The sequence below is a fragment of the Thamnophis sirtalis genome, unplaced genomic scaffold (genome assembly GCF_051295495.1).
Source record: "Thamnophis sirtalis isolate CommonGarterSnake01/CBP01778 unplaced genomic scaffold, rThaSir2_p1.2 scaffold_7, whole genome shotgun sequence".
NCBI classification, from domain to species: Eukaryota; Metazoa; Chordata; class Lepidosauria; order Squamata; family Natricidae; genus Thamnophis; species Thamnophis sirtalis.
Window position 1 is genome coordinate 23,315,814 of NW_028261387.1, and position 21,521 is coordinate 23,337,334.

The 21,521-nt window shown below is 36.0% G+C and overlaps 1 protein-coding gene across 8 annotated transcripts in view; it reads right to left on the bottom strand.

The window, feature by feature from the left end:
• LRRC7 (leucine rich repeat containing 7) overlaps nt 1–21,521 on the bottom strand; it is a 227,964-nt gene that overhangs the window by 21,238 nt on the left and 185,205 nt on the right. For 7 of the 8 annotated variants that reach the window (XR_015697250.1, XM_087719478.1, XM_087719481.1 and 4 more), the window contains 8 exons: nt 20,897–20,966; nt 19,561–19,660; nt 18,367–18,491; nt 13,788–13,838; nt 12,434–12,634; nt 10,854–10,965; nt 9,597–9,777; nt 6,567–8,244 (listed from right to left, as the gene is read on the bottom strand). Coding sequence is in view for 7 of the 8 variants with exons in the window: in XM_087719478.1 (XP_087575604.1) it covers nt 6,567–8,244; nt 9,597–9,777; nt 10,854–10,965; nt 12,434–12,634; nt 13,788–13,838; nt 18,367–18,491; nt 19,561–19,660; nt 20,897–20,966 (2,518 nt within the window). In the remaining variant the exon portion in view is untranslated. The remainder of the gene's footprint in view (nt 1–6,566; nt 8,245–9,596; nt 9,778–10,853; nt 10,966–12,433; nt 12,635–13,787; nt 13,839–18,366; nt 18,492–19,560; nt 19,661–20,896; nt 20,967–21,521) is intronic. The other variant, XM_087719480.1, reaches the window with a different exon arrangement.

The window sequence follows — 21,521 nt, forward strand, 5'->3', positions numbered from 1 at the left end:
GTAGAGGAAATAACAATCACGTGACGAGATATGAACACACATGCTTATTCAGAAAAAACACTGCACATATATGATTTTCACATAGTCTCAATTAAAGCAAACAAACAATACCAAGAAAAAAGGAGCTTATTTATGCATGCGCTGTAAGACAGAAGCACAGAGTGCTAGTTGTACATAAAATGGTTACAGTACCATAAAAAGACACTGACATAAAAAAGCAATTCATACAAATGATCTCTAAATCATAGTTAAGATACAAAACCAAGTTAACTTTGTGAGGAAGGAAACACTGAGATGCTTTATTTACCTCTTTACAATAAAATACCGTATATCATCTCAGAAACTAAATAAATTGGGAAGGAAATGCAGAAGGTTTGAACCACCAAATTTGGTGAGAAGACAAAAATGTTTAAAAAGTCAAATAAAATAATACTTTGTGAAAAAGCTTAACTGCACCAAAACATGATGTGGCTGGATATTTGAAACTTTTACAACTGACATATTACTCCCTAAACATCAGTAATCCAAGTAGGTGAATTTCACACAGAACACAAGACAACATTTATTAAACTTGACCATCAAAAGCTGTATCTTAAAATTGAATTTACTCAACTTACTGCTGTATATTGGAACGTACAGTATATTATTTCAATGTTGATCATGATGAATATATACTGGCACAAGATTATACGTTATCTACTATCTAGAATCTAATTTAGAAAAAGGACAGAGATCCTTACTTACTCCATTCCTGTTAGGTCTCAAAATGGACTATGCTGATTTAGTATATTCCTATACAGGTAATTCTCTAATTATGATTATAATGGAGTTCATCACACTCATAAATCATGCTGGTTGTAAATTAGGCAACCCACATTGCCAACCTGACTTTACAACCTTTTTTGCAGTATTGGTAAGCGACTACCAAAGTCATTAAGTGACTGCTGCAGTCATTAAGCAAACATTAAGGTCGTTAAGTGAACATTGTGAGTGCGAGTTGCAGAGTGCCCAAACTGCGGTCACATGACTGGAGTGGCAGCTGTAGTAACTTTGAATCTGGGTCTTAGGTACTCGTAGTATAGTCTGTCATAACTTCAAACAGTCATAAATCAAGGACTACCTGTACTAAATAATGATAGAAATTCTGGTACATAAGAGAATTCTTATCTAGACAGCTAAAACACAATCGTATGCTAGTGTTATCCTACTGTATAAGGAAAGGTAGTATTGAGAAGGAGATTTGGACCATGAGGAGGTACTTATCTAACATGTATTGGCATCTGTTTAAAGGAGCTGCATCTTTCTTGGGGTCCTTAAGCAATCTCTGAAGCCAGTTCAACTGGTAACCAGTATAACTCCGGAAAGAGGTACGTTCATTTCTGCCAGTACAGCCGTATTCTACATTGTGGATCAGCTGTAAGTTTCCACATGCTACATATTTATTTTCATATGTCTTTATTTAAAGTATGTATATGCAGTCTCATGTCCAACAGTTTGGATTACACTATTTGTGAGGTAATTAGGGCAGGATTACAGGCAGTCCTCCACTAACAACTATTATTGAGCCCAAAATTTCTGTTGTTAAGCAAGTTGTGCCCCATTTTACAACTTTTGTTGCCACAGTTATTAAATGAATCACTGCAGTTGTTAAGTGAATCATGTAGCTGTTAGTTAATCTGGCTTTCCACAATGACTTTGCTTGTCGGAAGCCAGCTGGGAAGGTTATAAATGGTGATCACATGACTTCAGGATAATGCAATTTTCATAAATACTTGTCAGTTGTGAAGTGCCTGAATTTCGACTATGTGATCATGGAGATGCTGCAATGGTCACGTGAAAACTTGTTGTAAGTCACTTTTTTCAGTGCTGTTGTAACTTTGAACTGTCACTGAATGAATGGCTGTAAGCTGAGGACTACCTGAATCCAAAGAGTCTCTCAAACCAGGACTGAGTGCAACTGATGCACAAGATGAATCTGTGTCAAGGCCTTCTTGGCTACAGCTGCTATCTACTCGTTGACCAAGAGCTGCAACTCTTCAGGGGAGAAGTGCAACCCAATTTATGACTAAATATAGATGATAGATAGATAGATAGATAGATAGATAGATAGATGGGTGGGTGGGTGGGTGGGTGGGTGGGTGGGTGGGTGGGTGGGTGGGTGGGTGGGTGGATGGATGGATGGATGGATGGATGGATGGATAGATAGATAGATAGATAGATAGATAGATAGATAGATAGATAGATAGATAGATAGATAGATAGATAGAGGGGAAGGGGAACTGGTGCAAATATCTACAATCCCTTGGCTTTATTCAAGTCCATTGCTCCCCTTAACTGCCAACCTCTAGACATGTACCCAGGATGACAGCATCACAGAGAAAGTTATAAGCACTGCTAAAAACCTTTCTCGAATGTCATATTTGTATAGTAATATCTCTTAATACAATACAATACAATACAATACAATACAATACAATAGCAGAGTTGGAAGGGACCTTGGAGGTCTTCTAGTCCAACCCCCTGCCTAGGCAGGAAACCCTATACCGTTTCAGACAAATGGCTATCCAACATCTTAAAGACTTCCAGTGTTGAGGCATTCACAACTTCTGGAGGCAAGCTGTTCCACTGATTAACTGTTCTAACTGTCAGGAAATTTCTCCTCAGTTCTAAGTTGCTTCTCTCCTTGATTAGTTTCCAGCCATTGCTTCTTGTTCTAACGTCAGGTGCCTTGGAGAATAGTTTGACTCCCTCTTCTTTGTGGCAACCCCTGAGATATTGGAACACTGCTATCATGTCTCCCTAGTCCTTCTTTTCATTAAAGTAGACACACCCAGTTCCTTCTTCTTTTTAAAAGAAACACAAATGCCAAATTATATTCATTCACACACACATTAAAAGAAAAATAAAACAAACTAACCAAAGAATAATGTTCATAGCTTGCTATAGCCAATTCTTCTTGCTTTTCTTTTCCCTAGCATTCAGATTTAGGATCGACAGTCAATCTTAGATCTGAGCCTTTTAGCAGCATGTAGAAAAACAAAACAAAAAACAAAAACAAACCTCAAGAAATACAATATCTGTTTTTCTTTCTGCTTTCTGAGCTCCCTTTCTGTGTTCTCTAAACTAATGCATTTTCTCCAGAGATTAGAATATGATCTTTGTTGTTCAGAATAATGAATCATTGAAGCACATTTTTTGATCATCTATTTTGAATTATAATTTTTCCACTAATAGTCACCTTGTCCCCCATGCTCCTATGTGAGATTGCAATTAATTTGAGCATTGGAAAATAACTTCTTTATTTGACTAATTGTGGGTTAAAATTTTAGTCATTAATTTAAGCAGATACGTTTCTTTTTTAAAAAAGGATCAAGAGACTTCAGGCAAGCAATGTGGAAAACAAACGTGATGAAAAATATAATTTAAATCATAGCACCATTATCTACAGCGTTTTTGTGATGAGGTGACATATGACAGCCAGTTTTGTGTAAGGTTAAGGTGATGGCCTAAAAACCATGAGCCTGTGAGTTCTAGCCCTGCTTTATGCATGAAAGCCAGCTGGGTGACTTCAGGCCAGTTACTTTCTCTCAGCTAACCAACCTCTCATTGTTATTGTAGTGGGGAAACAGGAACTGGAAGGAGTACTAAATATGTTTGCTGCTTTGAATTACTTTTAAAATAATAAAAGTGGGATAAAAATCTAATGAATAAATATGTACATACTGTACTGATGGTGCTTCTCATCTCAGAGGGAAGCTGTTCTATCAAAGGATAGAGCTCCATGTCCATAAAAATATGAATAGTATAGGTGATCAATACTGCAATATTTACTTATCATATTTATCCATTTACATAATTTTAATTCTTTGTTGGTGTAATGAATAGAAAGAAAAACTTTGAAGACTGGAGGAAGACACGCAATTAAAATAATGGTCATATGAAAGAAATTTGAGTGTAGGGAAAAACTGTAACCTGAGGAAATATCTCACACAAAGTGCTTCCTATTTATCATAAGATAAAGGAAGAGAGGAGTGAAGCGCATTCAGACTTGCAAGATTCTGTTTCTATAAGCTTATAATAAATGTTAGTTCAAGTCCCATCTTAGCCATCAAAGCCAGCTGGGTGACCTTGGCCCAGTCACTTTCTCTCAGCCGAACCTATTTCACAGAGTTTTTGTTATGGGGAAAATAGGAGGAGGAAGATATGCTGGATATGTTTGCCGTCTTGAGTTATTTGTAAAAATAATAAAGGTGGGATACAAATAAATAAATAAATAAATTAGTATGCATGATCTATCTAGAAGGGTTGACAAGTCTCCCACTTGTCATTCATTAATGAGGGGTGGACGGAGGCTGGTATGCTGCTCATTCCCAAAGTCTCTGGTCCGCCAACAAGATAAGCATAAAATAAAAGGCAATTCCCTCATAATGGTAAGTAGTAACTATACGAAATTATGTGCCTGCAAAATTCCAACCTTCACTCACAATGTATCTCTTTTATGTGCTATATGGAACAATCAGGTCCATGAAGCCTGGGATGAAAGGCACAAAAAGGAACTCCATAGGAGGGAATTCCAAAATAATGGGAGCAGCAATTGAAGATGCCCACTTCTGAGGTCCCATCAGATAGTCTCATATTAGATGGGGCCTGGCAGGACTTGATTATTCAGTTTGATTATAACAAGCAGATAAATACAGAAAGTGGTACCTTAGAAAACTTGATCTGGAGTCATCTAAGGTCTTAAGGGTGACAATACCTTGAATTGTACCTAGCCAACACAGTTCTCAAAAGCAATGTTGTCTACCAACTACATTAGGATGTCCATCCTTGTTTGGGCTGCTGATTTTTGTATCAGTTGTAGCTTTTCAAGGAGGGCCAATTACAGAGCCCATGATGGTTATCCTAGTTAGAGGTGACTATGGCATGTGACTACTTTCCACTTCTATGGTCATATTCACTCACATTCAAATTATTTTCCTGCAGAAAGTTTCAACTGTGTGTTAGTTGTAGAAATATGCATTTATAATCCTGAATGGAAAAGTGAAGGTGAAGGGAGACTGTTTGTATTTCGTAAACTTCTACTTCCAAACTTTTAATCTCTATAAAGGTATCAGTATTTCATTTTCTAAATTACTTTCCAATATGGCTATTTCAATGATAAGTTAAATCACTTTGATTAAACATTTAGTAAGTTCTTAAACACTTTCAACTAGGTTAAACCCATGCAGATTTTGAGTTGTCATTTTCTGATGATTTAGCACTGAAATTACAATCAAAAACATTATATTTCTGCACTCATAGGATTATAACAGTGTATATTTCTTTTGTCCATGAAAACTAGATAAGCTAAAAATAAGCTCTGTGATATAGTTGCTTTCCACCTATGCAGTAACAGAAAACTAAAAAGACTGTATTAGTTGTTATAACCAGATAGATAATTTAGCTCTTACTGAAGTGTATTTTTTGAACATATTAATATTTTTTACACATTAACTACAAAATGCAGTTTAAGACAAAAACAGTTCTGCAATTCTTTCAGTGTAGTTCAGTGTAATTATCTAAGGACATCCTGAGATGTTCCCTTTTCTTATACATGATTATAAAGTTATAATTTCAGGTGGAAATTGTATTTTTTAATTCTTTCAGTAGGATAATGGTCATCCTACTGAAAACTCCTTATGAGTTATAAGTGGCATGTATTTTGCATGGAATTCGTAGTTCTGGGAATAATGAATTCATTTCACAATGAAAACAGCAGCAAAGGAAAGACATAGTTAAATTTTCCCTGCAACAGTGTCGTGCTGAAATACACCAACTTCTATTGAGTGAATCTGTATATTTATCAGATAAAATTTGTTAGTGAAGAACATCATTTTTATGTTCATTTGTAATGTAACTTGGAGTTGGCCAACTCTGAGTTTTTTTTTGCTTAAGTAAAGTTTATAAGTATACCTAGATATACTGTAAATTAAACTTAAATCAGTTAATTTACTTTCAAATACATTGGTTTAAGTATCAGAACATCAACATGTAATTAATTCCTGTGATTGATCTTCTATTGTGGGTAAGGAAATCAACAAATTAATCTGCCATGACTGAATGGCAGATCAATCCTTGTGCACAAAAGAGAGCCTTATTCATAAGCACAGAAAAAACTCAGTGATTTTAGTGGGTTTCGGTGGATGTCCTTCGGAACTTTGGATTCAGCGAAATCTTTCTGGACCACTAATACACCATATTTTTGTTTGGAATTTATCCTGTCATTTTCTCTTTATAATGTAAAAAAGTAGAATATAAATAGAGCCTCAGTTTAGTAATGTCTTGATAAATATTTTAACTTAAAAAATACAGTGTCATCACTGAAGCATTATTTGAAATTTTTTTAAAAATATAAGTGATGTTTTTCCTCAATTCTCACTTCAAGAATTCCTGAAATGTAAACACATTTATCTATCTTAACAGAGAAATGCTCATAATATTAACAAATAGCATATTAATCACTGCAAACAAAACTTTTGAATATAAAAAAACTCAAGGCATGAATTACAAAGAAATGCCAGACATACCCTGTCTAACCTTCTAGCTTCTATATGTCTAAGTAGCTGTTGTCTCCAGTCAGCAGGCATTTTACCGCAGCTCTCATTGCCTTTCACAGGAGTAGGCCTTGTCTTTAAATCAGGGTTATCTGATGGCTTCTCACCATAGTTACTCAAATTATAGTCAGACGGTATTTTTTCCAACAGAGCTGCCATTGTCGGCCTAGCTGAAACTGGCCTGGTTTGGGAGGTACCATAACTCTCTGTACTGTAGCTTCTTGCAGACAAAGGTCTCCTTTGTGTTAAGTTTTTAACAGGGAAGCTTCCAGACTGGGTTTTCACTTCTTGATATGAAGGGTGTTCATCTTCATACCTGCCATTTCTTTTGAGAAACTGGGATTCAGACACTGAAATGTTGCTTTGGCGTTCCATAGCTCCTCTATACTGATGTCTGTTATACCTATCGCTTTGAGGCATTTCATGAGGCTCACTGACTCTTCTATATGTGGACATTTCAGTGGAGCTGGCCAATGAATCTGCTCTTCTTAAAAATCCAGCCCTTGATCCCTGACTTGTCAACTGGGTATTGACAGTCTCTTCGTTAACAGAAGGCTGTGAGAAGGAAAACATGTGTTCCATGGGTGGATATCCTCGGTAGGCTCTGGGACTAACCAAATCCTTAGAGACATTTTTTGTCTGTTGGGGAATGTATTCTGGAGTATGTTGGAAAGGGGGCGGTAGTCTCTTTTCAGCTTTCACTTCTACTGATCCTTGAGGATTAAAACTTTGGTCAAACTGGTATACTTTTTTAGTCACAGAGGGCTTTTGCTGTTGTTGGATCTTTACATTTCCGTAAGTCATCATTTCATCATCAAGCATTGGCACAGACTGGCTACGGGACATACTAGACATTCCATGTTCTGCCCCCAACATCTTATCTTGTCTGTCATGTATCCCTGCATTATCAGTAGTAGCTGCATAGTTCTCTAGTGGTATGTTATAAACTTTATATGCACCAATATCTATCTCATCTATACTTTGTGATTTCTTAAACCGGCTTGTTTTTAAATCTCTCATCATTGGAGAAAGTCTCTCTGTACTTTTGCTGATGGAAATAATATTTTTAGAAAGCTCTGGGCGACAGTGAATGTGTGAAAAGACATTGCTGAGACTTCTGTTAGTGTTGGAATCATGATATTCCCATGGTGTACCTGGAGAAAAAGTACTAGAGATTTCAGGAGAGTCTTTAACAAGGTCTTTCCTTTCAGGTAAAGGGCTACTACTAGGGGTGATCTCCAGCTTAGAAGGGAAAGCTGTCCTATCTTCAAAGGGGCTGGGTGTTCTTGTCCAGTTCTGCCAAGGGTTTGATGGAGGCACTTCTGAGTCAGGGGTATTTCGGATAGTGGGTTGCTCAAGTTCTAGGGGAATACCAACTATCCTGTCTTGCCTGATTAAAGGCCTGCGTCCATGAGCAGATGTGCTTCTTGATTTGGAACTTAAGAGAGGATTAGTGCTAGGATTCTCCACCGTGTTCTCCTCGGCCACAAATCCCGTGTTATCATAGTGAGAGCTGTCATTCCAACTGTCAGCAAAGGTATCACTCATTGGACGTCTATCATTGTGTTGCTGTAAATTTCCTGCTGGAGCAGATTCCCGCTGACTGAGTAATGGCTTGGTCTCAAGGGGTTGTGGGAAAGATTGGACAAGCCTGCAAGAAACAAATATTTTAAAAAAACCTGCATCAGAAAACAATCAGTTACACCAGGTTAAAATGTTAACAAATACTTGGTCATTATTGCATACATAGTTTAACCAATCTATTACTGAATGGAATGTTAATCTAGACTGGAATGGAATACGGAAATTGATTGGGTAATCTGTTAATGCCAAAGTTGATTTGTTTTAAATTCTGCAATAGACAAAATATACAAGCAGAACCGACAAATTTTTGGAACAATGAGGCCAATAAACTTGTAAGCTATATTAATGTGCTTAACTCTTTCTTTGTTATCAATAAAATCCACCTTGGAATGAATTATTTTCCATACAAATAGCAGAACTGGAATGAAGCAGAAATTGGATGGGGAGGGAGGGAAAGAGAAAAGTAATAGAAAAGCAAAAATAACTTCCTTCCTTCCTTCCTTCCTCCCTCCCTCCTTCCCTCCCTTTGTAATAAATTCAGGAATACATTTATATACTAAAGGAATTTAAGCACATAGCACTGAGCTCACCATCAATGTCAAAGCCTCTTTCAAAAAGTAATTGGCTATAACCCTGAAGGAATAATATTGCCCAGCAGTTAATTTAAACAGGTGTATATTGATTGAGAAAAACTAGATGACACATAATCATTATATAACCTTCTATGGCCTTTGATTAGTATTTTCAGTAGAAATAGTCCCTTTGGAATTTATGAAAGGTAAAAGAAGTTTTGATTTTTGATTCATTCATGAAGCATACCAAAAATCTGAATTCTGGATAGAAGAATCTCAGAAAAATCAGGAATCAAAAGACAAGAATTAGGTCCTAAGCATTATTGTCTGAACAAGCCCATGCTTTCAGAGAGTACTCTCAGCTTTTTTTAAAATGTAGGATTTACTGATTTCTTTTTAGTTCTGTTTATTTAAGCTTTTTGGTTAAATAAACTATATACAGTGGGGCAAAAAAGTATTTAGTCAGCCACCAATTGTGCAAGTTCTTCTACTTAAAAAGATGAGAGAGGCCTGAAATTGACATCATAGGTAGACCTCAACTATGAGAGACAAAATGAGAAAACAAATCCAGACAATCACATTGTCTGATTTGGAAAGATTTTTTTTTGCAAATTATGGTGGAAAATAAGTATTTGGTCACCTACAAACAAGCAAGATTTCTGGCTCTCACAGACCTGTAACTTCTTCTTTAAGAGGCTCCTCCATAGTTGAGATCTACCTATGATGTCAATTACAGGCCTCTCTTATCTTTTTAAGTGGGAGAACTTGCACAGTTGGTGGCTGACTAAATACTTTTTTGTCCCACTGTATCCCTATAGTCAACTTGAGTTCAATCAAATAAACACACCTGTTACCCCACAATGAATTATTCACTGCATCTTTAGCTGTAGTCTGCAAAGATCCTATTTTAACATGAGCATTAGAAGACCCAGAAGATGCTTGTGATGGAGAGTAGTCCGAATAGGTTCCTGAAGAAACACTGTTATTCCTGCAGTGAATTTTATCGGCTTCAGATTCATCCGTTGATTCTGGAGAAAACAAAGTAACTTGTTAATATGAAATAAAAAATTTAGGGATGAATTTTTAGGAATATATATATATATATAGCAATAGTACTGACTTACATACACTTCACAGTACTTTACAGCCCTCTCTAAGCAGTTTACAGAGTCAGCAAATTGCCCCCAACAATCTGGGTCCTCATTTTACTAACCTTGGGAGGATGGAAGACTGAGTCAACCTTGAGATGGTGAGGATCAAACTTCTGGCAGTCAGCACAATTAGCCTGCAATACTGCATTCTAACCACTGCACCACCACACCTCTTCATATATACAAAAGATATGTTATAATTAAAGCCAGAAAAGTGATTTCCCATCCTTTTCTGTTCTCTTTAGCCACATATCTGCTTCTGCTTGGACTCCACATAAAAAACAAATGCAGCTAATCAGTATTATCTTCTGCTTAGTTTTCTATCTTCAGTCACATGGGACACTTCTAGAGATGATGGCAATCAATTAATGCAGATTGCCTTACACAGCACATTGATTTTTTATTATACTTTTGCGCTTTGCTTCTCACACTTATACATATGGTTGTTAAAATATCTATTTTTCTTTGATTAAAATATATTAATTGTATTGATAGGAAGGAAGAATTGATTTTTTGTTTTGCTACTGAAACAGCATTCCACACCCTGCATGAGCTAAAGCAAACTGCAAATGTCACAGACAAGATGGCCAGGTACTTTGCTTGAAGATGGATCAGTTGTCTTTCCTCAGTAAATAAAAGTACTGTAGCTATTATCAAGATATATTACTATGCAATATCTTCTCAGCTACAACTTCAATATGATGAAATGTTCATAATAATCTCTGACCTCTGTATTATAAAATTACTTATAATTTGGTGAGTAAGCAGCTACGCTATTCTATTCAAGATTCAGGATCACTCTGATGTTTTATAATTATATACTTAAAAACATTTATCACATACCACATTTCTGTATAAAGAACAATAGCAGTTCTGCATCGTTCTTCACCCATTATCTTCAGTTATGACACCTTTTTTTTCTTATGACACAGGCGTTCAGAAAAACCAAGTACCTTTTTTTTCTTTTCCTAAGAGAACAAGCTTTGGTTGATATAATGGTGCATCAGTCATTGAGGGGCGAAGTTCTCCTATCCTCATGTCATTCACTGGGTGTACAAAAGAATCCTATAAATTGGAATTATATTGGAGAATTGAATAACATACAGACACTAACAAAGATGCAATTTTCAGTGGACTTTAAACTATACTTTTATGAGAACTATGAGTACTAAGTACATTCACTAGTGGCAAATATTATCTGGCATAATTCAGTATTAAAATTATCCAAAACATTAACCTACATATTAAAAATCAAGAAGCATGACTAGCAAACTCATGCTCACAAAAGCATGACATGCCCCCAGCCTAATACAGATAATTAGACAGCTTGGAACTACTGAGAGCCTGCTGCCTACTTGTCTCCATAGTTCCATGCTACAGAGTATACTTGAATAGTCTTTGGAACTGAATCCTGCTTGCCAGAACCCTCCACCTCAGGGACTTCTCAGCCAAGACCAAGTGAGCCAAGTCCTGATCTGAGAGATACTGAGTGCACGGTCAGAAAGCTACATAGCACAGAAGTGCTAGAAAACTGTATGTTTTCGCATGAAAATAGATGAGCTACTACAAGATGTTTGATGAGTCTCAGCTGTATGCTAAAAATGAACCTAGGGTGAAATATCTTAACCTTCTCTTGCATGTGGAAATGATTTTTACACTGGAAGTATTACTTGTTTTACTGTAGTTAGAATGTTCCTTTTAGACCTTTAGACCTTATTGTTTGCTTATTTTTCTGAGATCCTCAATTTGTTTGGCATTTTAGATTAATTTCCTATATCTTCTGTTGCAGCATATGCTGCTTAAGGTATTTAAAGTCAAACTTGATTACTTCCTATTTCTTGCTGTTGCTTTTTTCTCAATTTACTTCTGTTCTATTCTATACCTGGCTGAAGAATTTTATAACTGGTCAGGTTTCAGGACAAGCAGAAAACATGATAATTTTTACTATTTCTTTAATTTTCATCAACTCATTTCTCCCTGCAATTGATTGCCATTCTGGATGACAGTTAAACTATACTGACATTATTTTCATATTATTTTCATATTATACCACCAAGGTTCTTGTTTACTAACATTCTTTTTTTTGTTATCTGTAGTAATGGTTTAACAATGGTTTTATTTAGTTTTTACTATTAATAAAATACTTTTTTTTAATAAAATGACTTGTGCGCAGAAACCTACCTGTGCAATTGGTTTCTAATGTATGTGCAAAACTGCTGAACGAACACTCCATCTTAAGATTAATGATTATATTTCTCTCATAAGTCAAAGAATAATGCATATGTCTTTAAATGGTTATGAAGCATTCTATCTTCTATATCTATCTTCTCTTGAGAAAACCAACTTTTCTGTTGATCATCTATTTTGGACCTTCTAGATCTAGAAGTTCTCCAGATCTCCAAATCAGTATAATAATTACTAATAACTATTGGATAGTTATAGCAATAGAGACAGACAGACAGACAGACAGACAGATATTGCTTCAATCTTAAAATCATTACTTTAAAGAGCACTGGTGTTTATTCTTTGTTACCTCCACTGACAGCTCTTTTGTTGCCATGGGCCACTTATGCTCAAATTTGTCTTTCACAACTTGTTCTGCACTGGCAGATGGTGCTGAATTCTCAGGCCTCACTCCATGGGTAGATTTGCCCACCAGATTTTGAACAGATTTCACCATGTTCTTTAAATCTTCTGGATATGGAGTTGGATAACGCTTTAAATTTATTTCAACCTGAATATGTAGTTAACAAAATAAATTAAAAGTAGAAGCAGAAAAGAAAAATAATAAGTTAAAATTTTCACTTTGATTATCACAGAGATATGCATTGCAAAACATAGACAGTGAATTTAGGAATTTGAGACAATGTTAACATAAAACGTCTGCTACACTGCACTTTTTGAAAAGCAAAAGCCAGGATCACTTTTAATAGGGTGGTGCAGAATTCCCATCCATTGTTGTCAGTAATAAAAATTTGATTTAAATTATACCATGATAGTTATGATGCAAAATATTCCTCTAACAGTTTAGGCAGATTCTAGAAATTCACTAATATGTGGAATGTCACTGGATCTATAGCACAGTATTGTGACTGCTTATCTGAATATACTGAAGCAACCCCAAAGAAGCCTAATTGTCCTTAAGTCCATAAAAGCAATGAAACTTAAGTGAATTGCATTCAATATTGAACAATTATTTTCCTACTCTGATAAATGGGAGTACTTGAATAAACTGCGACACTTTATTAACCACAAACATAAAAAATAGATGTACAGCCAAGATTCCAAAGCATACACAGCTTAATAGGCATCCATTCAAAAAAGCTTGACTGATATGAAAAATACAAACTATGGTACAAACTTACACTCAATGTTGAAGTATAATAAAATACGCATTACAGACAAGCACATCCAAACATAGACCTCAGTAGCAAATATAAAATATTGCATAACGTCAATGTACAGGTCCAGCACAAGAACTACTTAACTGTAATGAGTGGATATAACATCACTAAAGCTCTCATTGATAGTCTAAAGACTGCAAATGATGATAGGCTCATCTAAGCACTTGTATTAATACATGACCTGGGCAATGGCTTAACTGATGCCCAATACAATCTAAAAAAACAGGAGGGACATAAGCAAATTGTGCATGCATTGGAAAGGCTACTAAAAATATAAAGTAGCTAAACTAAAACAAACAACGGTATCTGAGTAAAGCAATTTGTCTTAGATCAATATTATTTTTCAGTGATAAATTATTCTCAGATGTGCTAGATAGAAGTAGGGTGAAGATATTCCTATATTAATATTAAAAAGGATAATTACCAATGCAGTCTAGACTCCCTTTCTATTCATGGTCTTTTATGTTTCACATTTAAAGTTACCTCAGAAGTAGCATGCCGCTGGGGATAAAAACCTTCCAAAGTGCAATATTCCTGGATAGAAGAATTTCTTTTTTAATTTCTACTGACAAATTCAATTCAGCAAACAATGATATACTTGACCAAAAGCAAATGTTATAAGAGACATCAATGCAAATTTGTTATGAAAAAAATCTGTTATAAGAGCTGTCTCAATTAAATTTTCTTGAAAATCAGGCCTTTGATGTTGACGGTTCTTTTGCCCCTTAAAATAATGCCTTTATATTTACCTAAGAGAAAGATATCTGCAGTGCATACGACAGAGAAGCAAGATATAAAATATTTTGATAAGTTCTAAGAACTTATAACATGAAATCTTTACCCTATGTTACATTACCTGGATGACATTGCAAGAAAATCATTTTTAAAATACCCAAATATTTGCCGGTTAGTAAATATCTAATCAGATATCAAGATAGATAATTGCAATGTGAATTTCTTCAAACATATTTATAATTGTAAGCATTCTCGAGATAAAGAACACACTGACTTTTACTGAAGTGTTATAAATTCATATATCACTGCAATATTTTCAAGTTTCTTAAATTTTAATTTTTGAAAAACTTCCCATTTATTTTGAAAAAGTCCCATTCCCATGGACTTGCAACCTTTTAGGAAAAATGCTGACCTTTTTCTGTATTTACATCTACAGTATGATGAGAAATGAATAGGCATATGTACACTGTCTCTTTAATATGGGGATTTAAAAGAATGTATTTCAATTGTTCCCAGATTTTGAGTTCTTGCAGAGATATTAGTATATTAGCAAATTTTATCATAATAAATCCTCATTATTATCATATTAACAATAATTATAGCTAACAAGAATTTTTCTTAATCCAAATCTGGAATCATATTACAGTTTCAGATTTCAGATAAATTCTAAATGGGTGAATTCATATCAAGTGTGAATAAATTCAGATTATTTTCAGAATCTGATTTGTATTGTTTGTTCATAGGTTTGTGTTCTACTATATATTGTGGTTACCATATTTTTCAGAGTATAAGGCACACCTTTCCCCCCCCCCAAAAAAGACTGAAAATCTAGGTGTGTCTTATACACTGAATACAGCATTTTTGCCTTCCAAAACCCCATCTCCACCAAAATGGCCATGCATAGGTTTTAGGAGGGTTTCAGAGAACTCCTGGGGGCTGAGGAGGGCAGAAATGAGCAAAAAACGGGCTGTTTTCACAAAAAACGTGTCATTTTTTGCTCATCCCCCCCCCCGAGCACTCTACAAGCCTCCTAACAGCTATACATGCCCTTTTGTTTTTGGAAAAAAAGGGCCATGTTCGCAAAAAATGGACCGTTTGGGGAGGTTTGCAGAGTGCAAAAACGTTTTTTTATTTCCCTCTTCAAAACCTTGGTGCGTCTTATACTCCAGTGCGTCTTATACTCCGAAAAATATGGTAATTAAATTTTTCAAGTTAATCCTGTCTACTATTAAGGTTAGATTATTTTTTAATCAAATGAAAATCATGGTGGATTTGCTAAAAATCTAAATGCATTTTCACTTTGTAAAAAATTGTAATGTATTGACAAAAATGTATACAGATGTACCGTATTTTTCAGAGTATAAGACACAACGGAGTATAAAACACACCAAGATTTTGAAGAGGTAAATTAGAAAGGTACAAACCTCTGCATGCCACCCTTTTTTTTTTATAAAACAAGACATGGAGAGAGTTTGGGAGGTCTGCAAAGTGCTTCTGGGGACCAGAAAGGGCAAAAACATGACACGGGGCTTGATATTCCTAAAGGGTAAGGCTTTTATTGATCTCAAATCCACTCTTCACTATCCCTTCCATGGCAGGGCAGGACTAAACATCACTTTCTGTGCTTTATTTTTTCCCCCTTCTCTCAGACCAGCGGCGACACGGAGCCGCTTGGTCCAAGGAGCGGCAGTCGGCTTGCCATTTCTCTTCAGCAAGGAGGAAAGGACATGTGGGGCTGCTGAACATCCGCCGCTGCATTCGACCAGAAATGGCCCATTGGGTGAGGAGAGGTGGGGATCCCTTCTATTTGGACTAACAGTTCCTTGTGGCAGCGCCTGAGCGGTGAAAGGGAAGCCCGAAGAAAACAACTCGGCAAGGCTGCCACCTTAAATAACTGGGCTTGTTTACAGCCCTTTAATCCCGCTTCCTTAGTCTTGGGACAAAAGCAGGTGCCAGGCTCTAGGGTGCCTCCTGACCTGGGGTTGCCACATTCCAAAGTTTCCTTTCCATCCTGTGCTTCTTCCACTAGCCAAGACCACAATGATGCCAATAGTTTTTTTTACCAGAGAGAAAGTGGAGATGTAGCATCCTAAGAAAAGTCTTCATGGAGAGATTGGTTCTCTTTCTTTCCTCTACCTCCTCAATCCCCCCGGATCTGTCATGCAGTGCTTATTGCTATTGCTACTATTGCACCCAGCTACCGTATATCTTTGCTGTATGACAGATCTGGGCGGATTGGGGGGGAGGGTGGAGCAAGGGAAGAGGACCGATTTCCTCTGCACAAAATCTTTTCTCAGGATGCTAGATTGGGAAATTAAAAACCTGGAATGGGGTACAATCAAGTTTGATTCAAAGGCTTTGGCTCCTGAGATCACTGCACTTTCACCCAAAACACTGTTACCGTGATCTCTGCTGCCTGGAATTGCTTGAGAAGGGGCAGGTGAAGTGAGTGCTGAAGAGATCACAGTAATAGCATTTTCAGGTTTCCTTGTATAACATATAGAGATTCAAGAAGAAATTGAAAATAAGAAGGGGTCTTATAGTTAATATACAAAATTCTATGAAAGTAGAATGATATTTTCCATAAGATTGTGAATAAGGTTTCAATATATTGACTATATTATCAATATATTGTATAGGTTTCCTTGTGAAATAAAGGGTTAGGATTAGGGTTTGCAATTTTGAAAAAAAAAGACATTTATGTTAATATGAATTAATTAATTGAATTCTTATGACATTCCCTGTTGTATAATTACTTCTAGTTTGGCTTTGTAAATGAATCTAATGCCCCTTTTCTCTCTCTTGCCCTATTTTATATACAATGAATCTTTTTTATTAACCTCTTTAAAATGACAGCTATCTCTTAACTAATAAGAGAAGACATTTGTCAAGTTTAGGCATCCAGTTCCATTGATCATATACTATTCCTGTTTTTTGAAACAGTAAAATATGGCACAAGAGGCATTTAGAATACAGTCATTTTAGTTCTGCCAAATCTAATTTGTAAGAAGGCAATATGTAATTTCAATTTCCATACAGTAGGTATTTATAATACTGACGAATATTGCTTTCTTTCTTAATGTCACAAGTCTTAATGGGCCATTATACCAACTATCAAGCGTACCATGGGCATTAAGACAAAATGGTTATTAGAGGAAAAACATTATTTAAAAAAGAGGATCAGAATCACAGAATGTCCTCACAATGCAGATTTAGAAATATGTAGGTCCATCTTTCATAGCTAACATTGCACAATTCAAGCAAAGTCCCAGAGGACAATCCATATTTCAAAAGATAATCCTATACCAGTGATGGGCAACCTTTTTGGCGTGGTGTGTCAAAAATCGGCAAAAAATCGAGCATAACTTGCGTTGTGTGTCACTTCGACAAAAACATAAGGCTCTCTGTGCCGGCCTGACTGGAGAGAGGCGCGCACTGTTCCCGCGCTCCTCTCCTGTGGGTCCTCCCTCGCCACGCTGATGACGTGTGTGCGCACGGCACGCACGCCTTACCAGCAGCCCCTGCGCTCAGAAAGGGGCAGCGGCGATACAGTAAGTGAGTGTGGGCGGGGGAGATCACACGTCCCCCCCCGTTCCTCCAGCACAGATTCTTTCATCCTCGGCGGCCGTGCAGGAGCCGAGGATGAATCGCATGAAATCCTGTGCGTGTCACCCCAAATGGCTACGCGTGTCAGCACTGACACGCGTGTCATAGGTTCGCCATCACTGTCCTATACAATCAATAATATCTCGTATGTATGTATGTATGTATGTATGTATGTATGTATGTATGTATGTATATATGTATATGTATATGTATATACTAGATTTTACACTGATACATCGATACATGGAGTAGATATTATTCCAGTGGTTGGGTATTTATAGTATATCCATATAGTATAATGTTGCTAAATAACAACTATCAGTGGATCTAGTTAGTCTGGCTCAAAGTGGAGTACTGACAACTTAGATTCAGCACGTTCTAGAACAGGATTAACAAACTCGGTATTATTGACGGCTGTGCCAGGGTTGTGTTTGACCTTGGGGGGCTGGGTTGGTGTGGCCAGGGTGGCGTGGCTAGCTTGACATCACTCATATGAGGTGACGTCCCAGGCTCCATTTTTCCTGGGAGAGGCACTGTGGGCCGGACCTTTGCTGTTTCCAGAGCAGCCCCATGGCCAGATCTAAGCACCCCGCAAACCAAATTGAGTTTGACATCCCTGTTCTAGAAGGTCATAGGTATTCCACCCATAATTTATTGTTTTCTATATTCACTGAACATTACTTGAACTGCAACTATAATCGAGAAATGTAATTCCACTTACCTTAACTTTTCCTGCATTTTCCTCTTCTTCCTTTTTTTCCTCAAACTCAAAAGCCACTGTCATACGTTGCTGCCGCTGTTCCTCCCACAGAGTAGGATTAAAACTATCACTATCAGACTGGAAATCTGTAATTAATTTAGAAATGAAGGCTAGAATCAAATAAAGTAGCTAACAAATGTTACTTGCTATTCTTTTAAATTTATAATGACTCTAAATGAAAAGGCACCGTTGCATGCCATGGTTTTTTTGTTCCATTTCTACATTATTCATTTATGGATTCTACGCATTTCTATTTTGCTTACCTATCTTTAGTGCAAGACGACAAAAATATTTCCTGGCCCTTTGAAAACTATTGAAAATTATTCAGAGCTTAATTTCACTCATAAGACTTTATAGCATAACCCCAAAACTATGACATTATAATACACAGCCTAAGACTTGCCATCCTAAATATAGAATTATTTTGATACGAGATCTGTTTTTCTTAAATCTGTGCAAGTTCTATTTTCTGTAACATTCTGGCTTTGGGACATAATTCTGACTGCAGAAAGCAAAAGCTAATCTAAAACAAACTGGCCAGGAAATCTGTAAAACTAAACAAGGCATGCCTTTCTGAAATTGCTTTTAAAGCCCTACATGGTATTGGACCTGGGTACTTGAGAGACCGCCTCCTGCCAGTCACCTCCCAAAGACCTATTAGATCCCACAGACTAGGCCTCCTCCGAATTCCATCTGTGGCCAATGTCGGCTGGCGACTCCTTGGGGGAGGGCCTTCTCTGTGGCTGCTCCGGCTCTCTGGAACGATCTCCCCGTGGAGATCCGGACCCTTACTACCCTTCCGGCCTTCCGCAAAGCAGTTAAGACCTGGCTGTTCCGGCAGGCCTGGGGCTGTTGAACTATCCAGCCCCATTCGAGGTTACGGCTGTTGTAGAATTTTAAATTGTTGTTTTTTATTTTATTTTTTGTATCCCCTCCCTTTTTATTGTTAGCCGCCCTGAGTCTCTTGAGAATAGGGCAGCATACAAACTTAATAAAATGAAATGAAATGAATGAAATGAGAAATATGTAAATTATTTCAATGATATTACAGTGATAAAAACAATAGAATTATTAATTAGATTTCTATTTACTTGTGGATATTAAATAAGCATTGTGTTATTCTGTGCATTTAGAAAAACTGGTTAATAATTTTACCTTCATCACTCCGAGGTTGCTGAGGAAACATGTAGTTAGTTAACACTCTTTGCTTTGTTTCTGGATGTGCCTCAGTTTGAAGAGGAATCAGAGCCTTAGACTGTAAATTAAAGAAAAATGCACACACACAATATATAATATTCTATGTCATGGGGGGAAAAAGTAACAATGAAGCAAATTAAATTATGGTATTAAAAATATTATGAATGTTAACAAGTAGTGTTTCATTACAAAGGGTACTGGTAATAACCTTTGTTTAAAAGTAAAACATGCTAAATAATATTCAGGTACAAAATTGTATTGCATTATGACCCCTGTAACATCTACAAACTACAGGTGATGATGCACTATTGTGATTTATGTACTGTTAGTTATGTTGCCGTACTGTTTTGATACCTGGTGATTTTATGAAAGGCAACTCTCCATCAGAAGATTTATCTGAACGGGAAAAGACACCATGAAAAAAACTTGTCTCATTTTGTCTGACATTTTAGGGGAAAAGACACCTGAGCACAATTATTGGGGGCTTAGAATTTAAGAAACTCTTTCTATTTGCATGTAAAAGGCAACTTTTTTACATGCTTACTCAAAAAAAAAAGTTTTACAGTGAGACAACTTGTATATAAGTGAATGATTTATATAAATAAATAGAAGAGATTTTTTTTTGTTCTGCAGGGTGAGTTAAATAGTTTTATTCATGTTGGGTAGATGTTTGTGTCCTATCTATGAAATAAAAACATTCTCCAATCTCCTTGCCATGTTTCATTCTCCCCCCTCCCCATTTCCTGTTTGGATTTCTCTCAACAAGAAGGAAAAGACATGGGATACTTCTGCAGAGGAGAAATCTGAGTGATCCTATACTTTGTGAGATGCTTTTCCCGGACAACAGAGTTGCTCTGCAAGAATAATGCACATTAGAATATAGTTCAATTAAATATGCCTTTTTGAAAAGTATAAATTACTAAGATAAATGATATATTAAGATAAACTCTGAACTGAACACTTCAGTCAGTTCAAAACAAAGTTATTTATTAATTATATTTTCTAAAACAAAATCTGGAAATACTATTTGTAAAAAAAGAAACAAAAAGTCTAGCTATTGCAGACAGTTTCCTAATACTCAGTTCTTTTATCAAAAATTCAAGTGCTTTGCCATCAGCAGATTCACTAAAAAATCTGATGATAGGTAAAAATTTGGGGAAACATACAGTTTAAACTTCTGTATCCAAAATGCATAATCTGAAATTATGACTTAATGATGTCATGACAATGAATTTTATAAATATACCAGTTCTTTTGTTTAGTTGCTATGTACAAATGGATATTAAATACATACCTGGTTGTCTGAAAGCCACAATGCTGCAAGTTCTTTAAGCTTTGTAAAAGTGATGGGTAAATTTTTTAACCTGTTTTTTAAAACAAAAACACACAAATATTTAGACAAAATGAATCCTTCCTGAATACAACATTATTTAGGTTTTTGACAATTATTTAAACACTTCACAGGGATTCCACAATAAAATTTTAATACTTTTTAATGTATCTTTTAATTGTTTTAAAAAATCTTTTAACAAAAAACATTCATTTACGGGTAACTTTTTCATTTAAAATGAAAAATGTTTCCTAAATCTTTAGATGGTGAAAATAATTAATGAAACTACTGACAATTTTAGCTATGATTTGCTCATCTATATGCAACAACTGTCAAGCACTTTTGAATTAGTTGGGATTTAGAAACTTCACTTTTATTAAAAAGAACAGTTTTTTAAATATATTTAATAGGAATATATTTTATTGTTTTAAAAATATTTTTGGCTGTATAGATTCCAGCTAGTCCTAGCTGGGATTTCTGTTTTGTGATGTTGCTTGGTTCCCCCGCCCCTTATTTAGAATTTGAAGACATTTATTCAAATTAGTTGTCAAATAATTTTCTCCATAATAACGTATAACAGTAAAAATGA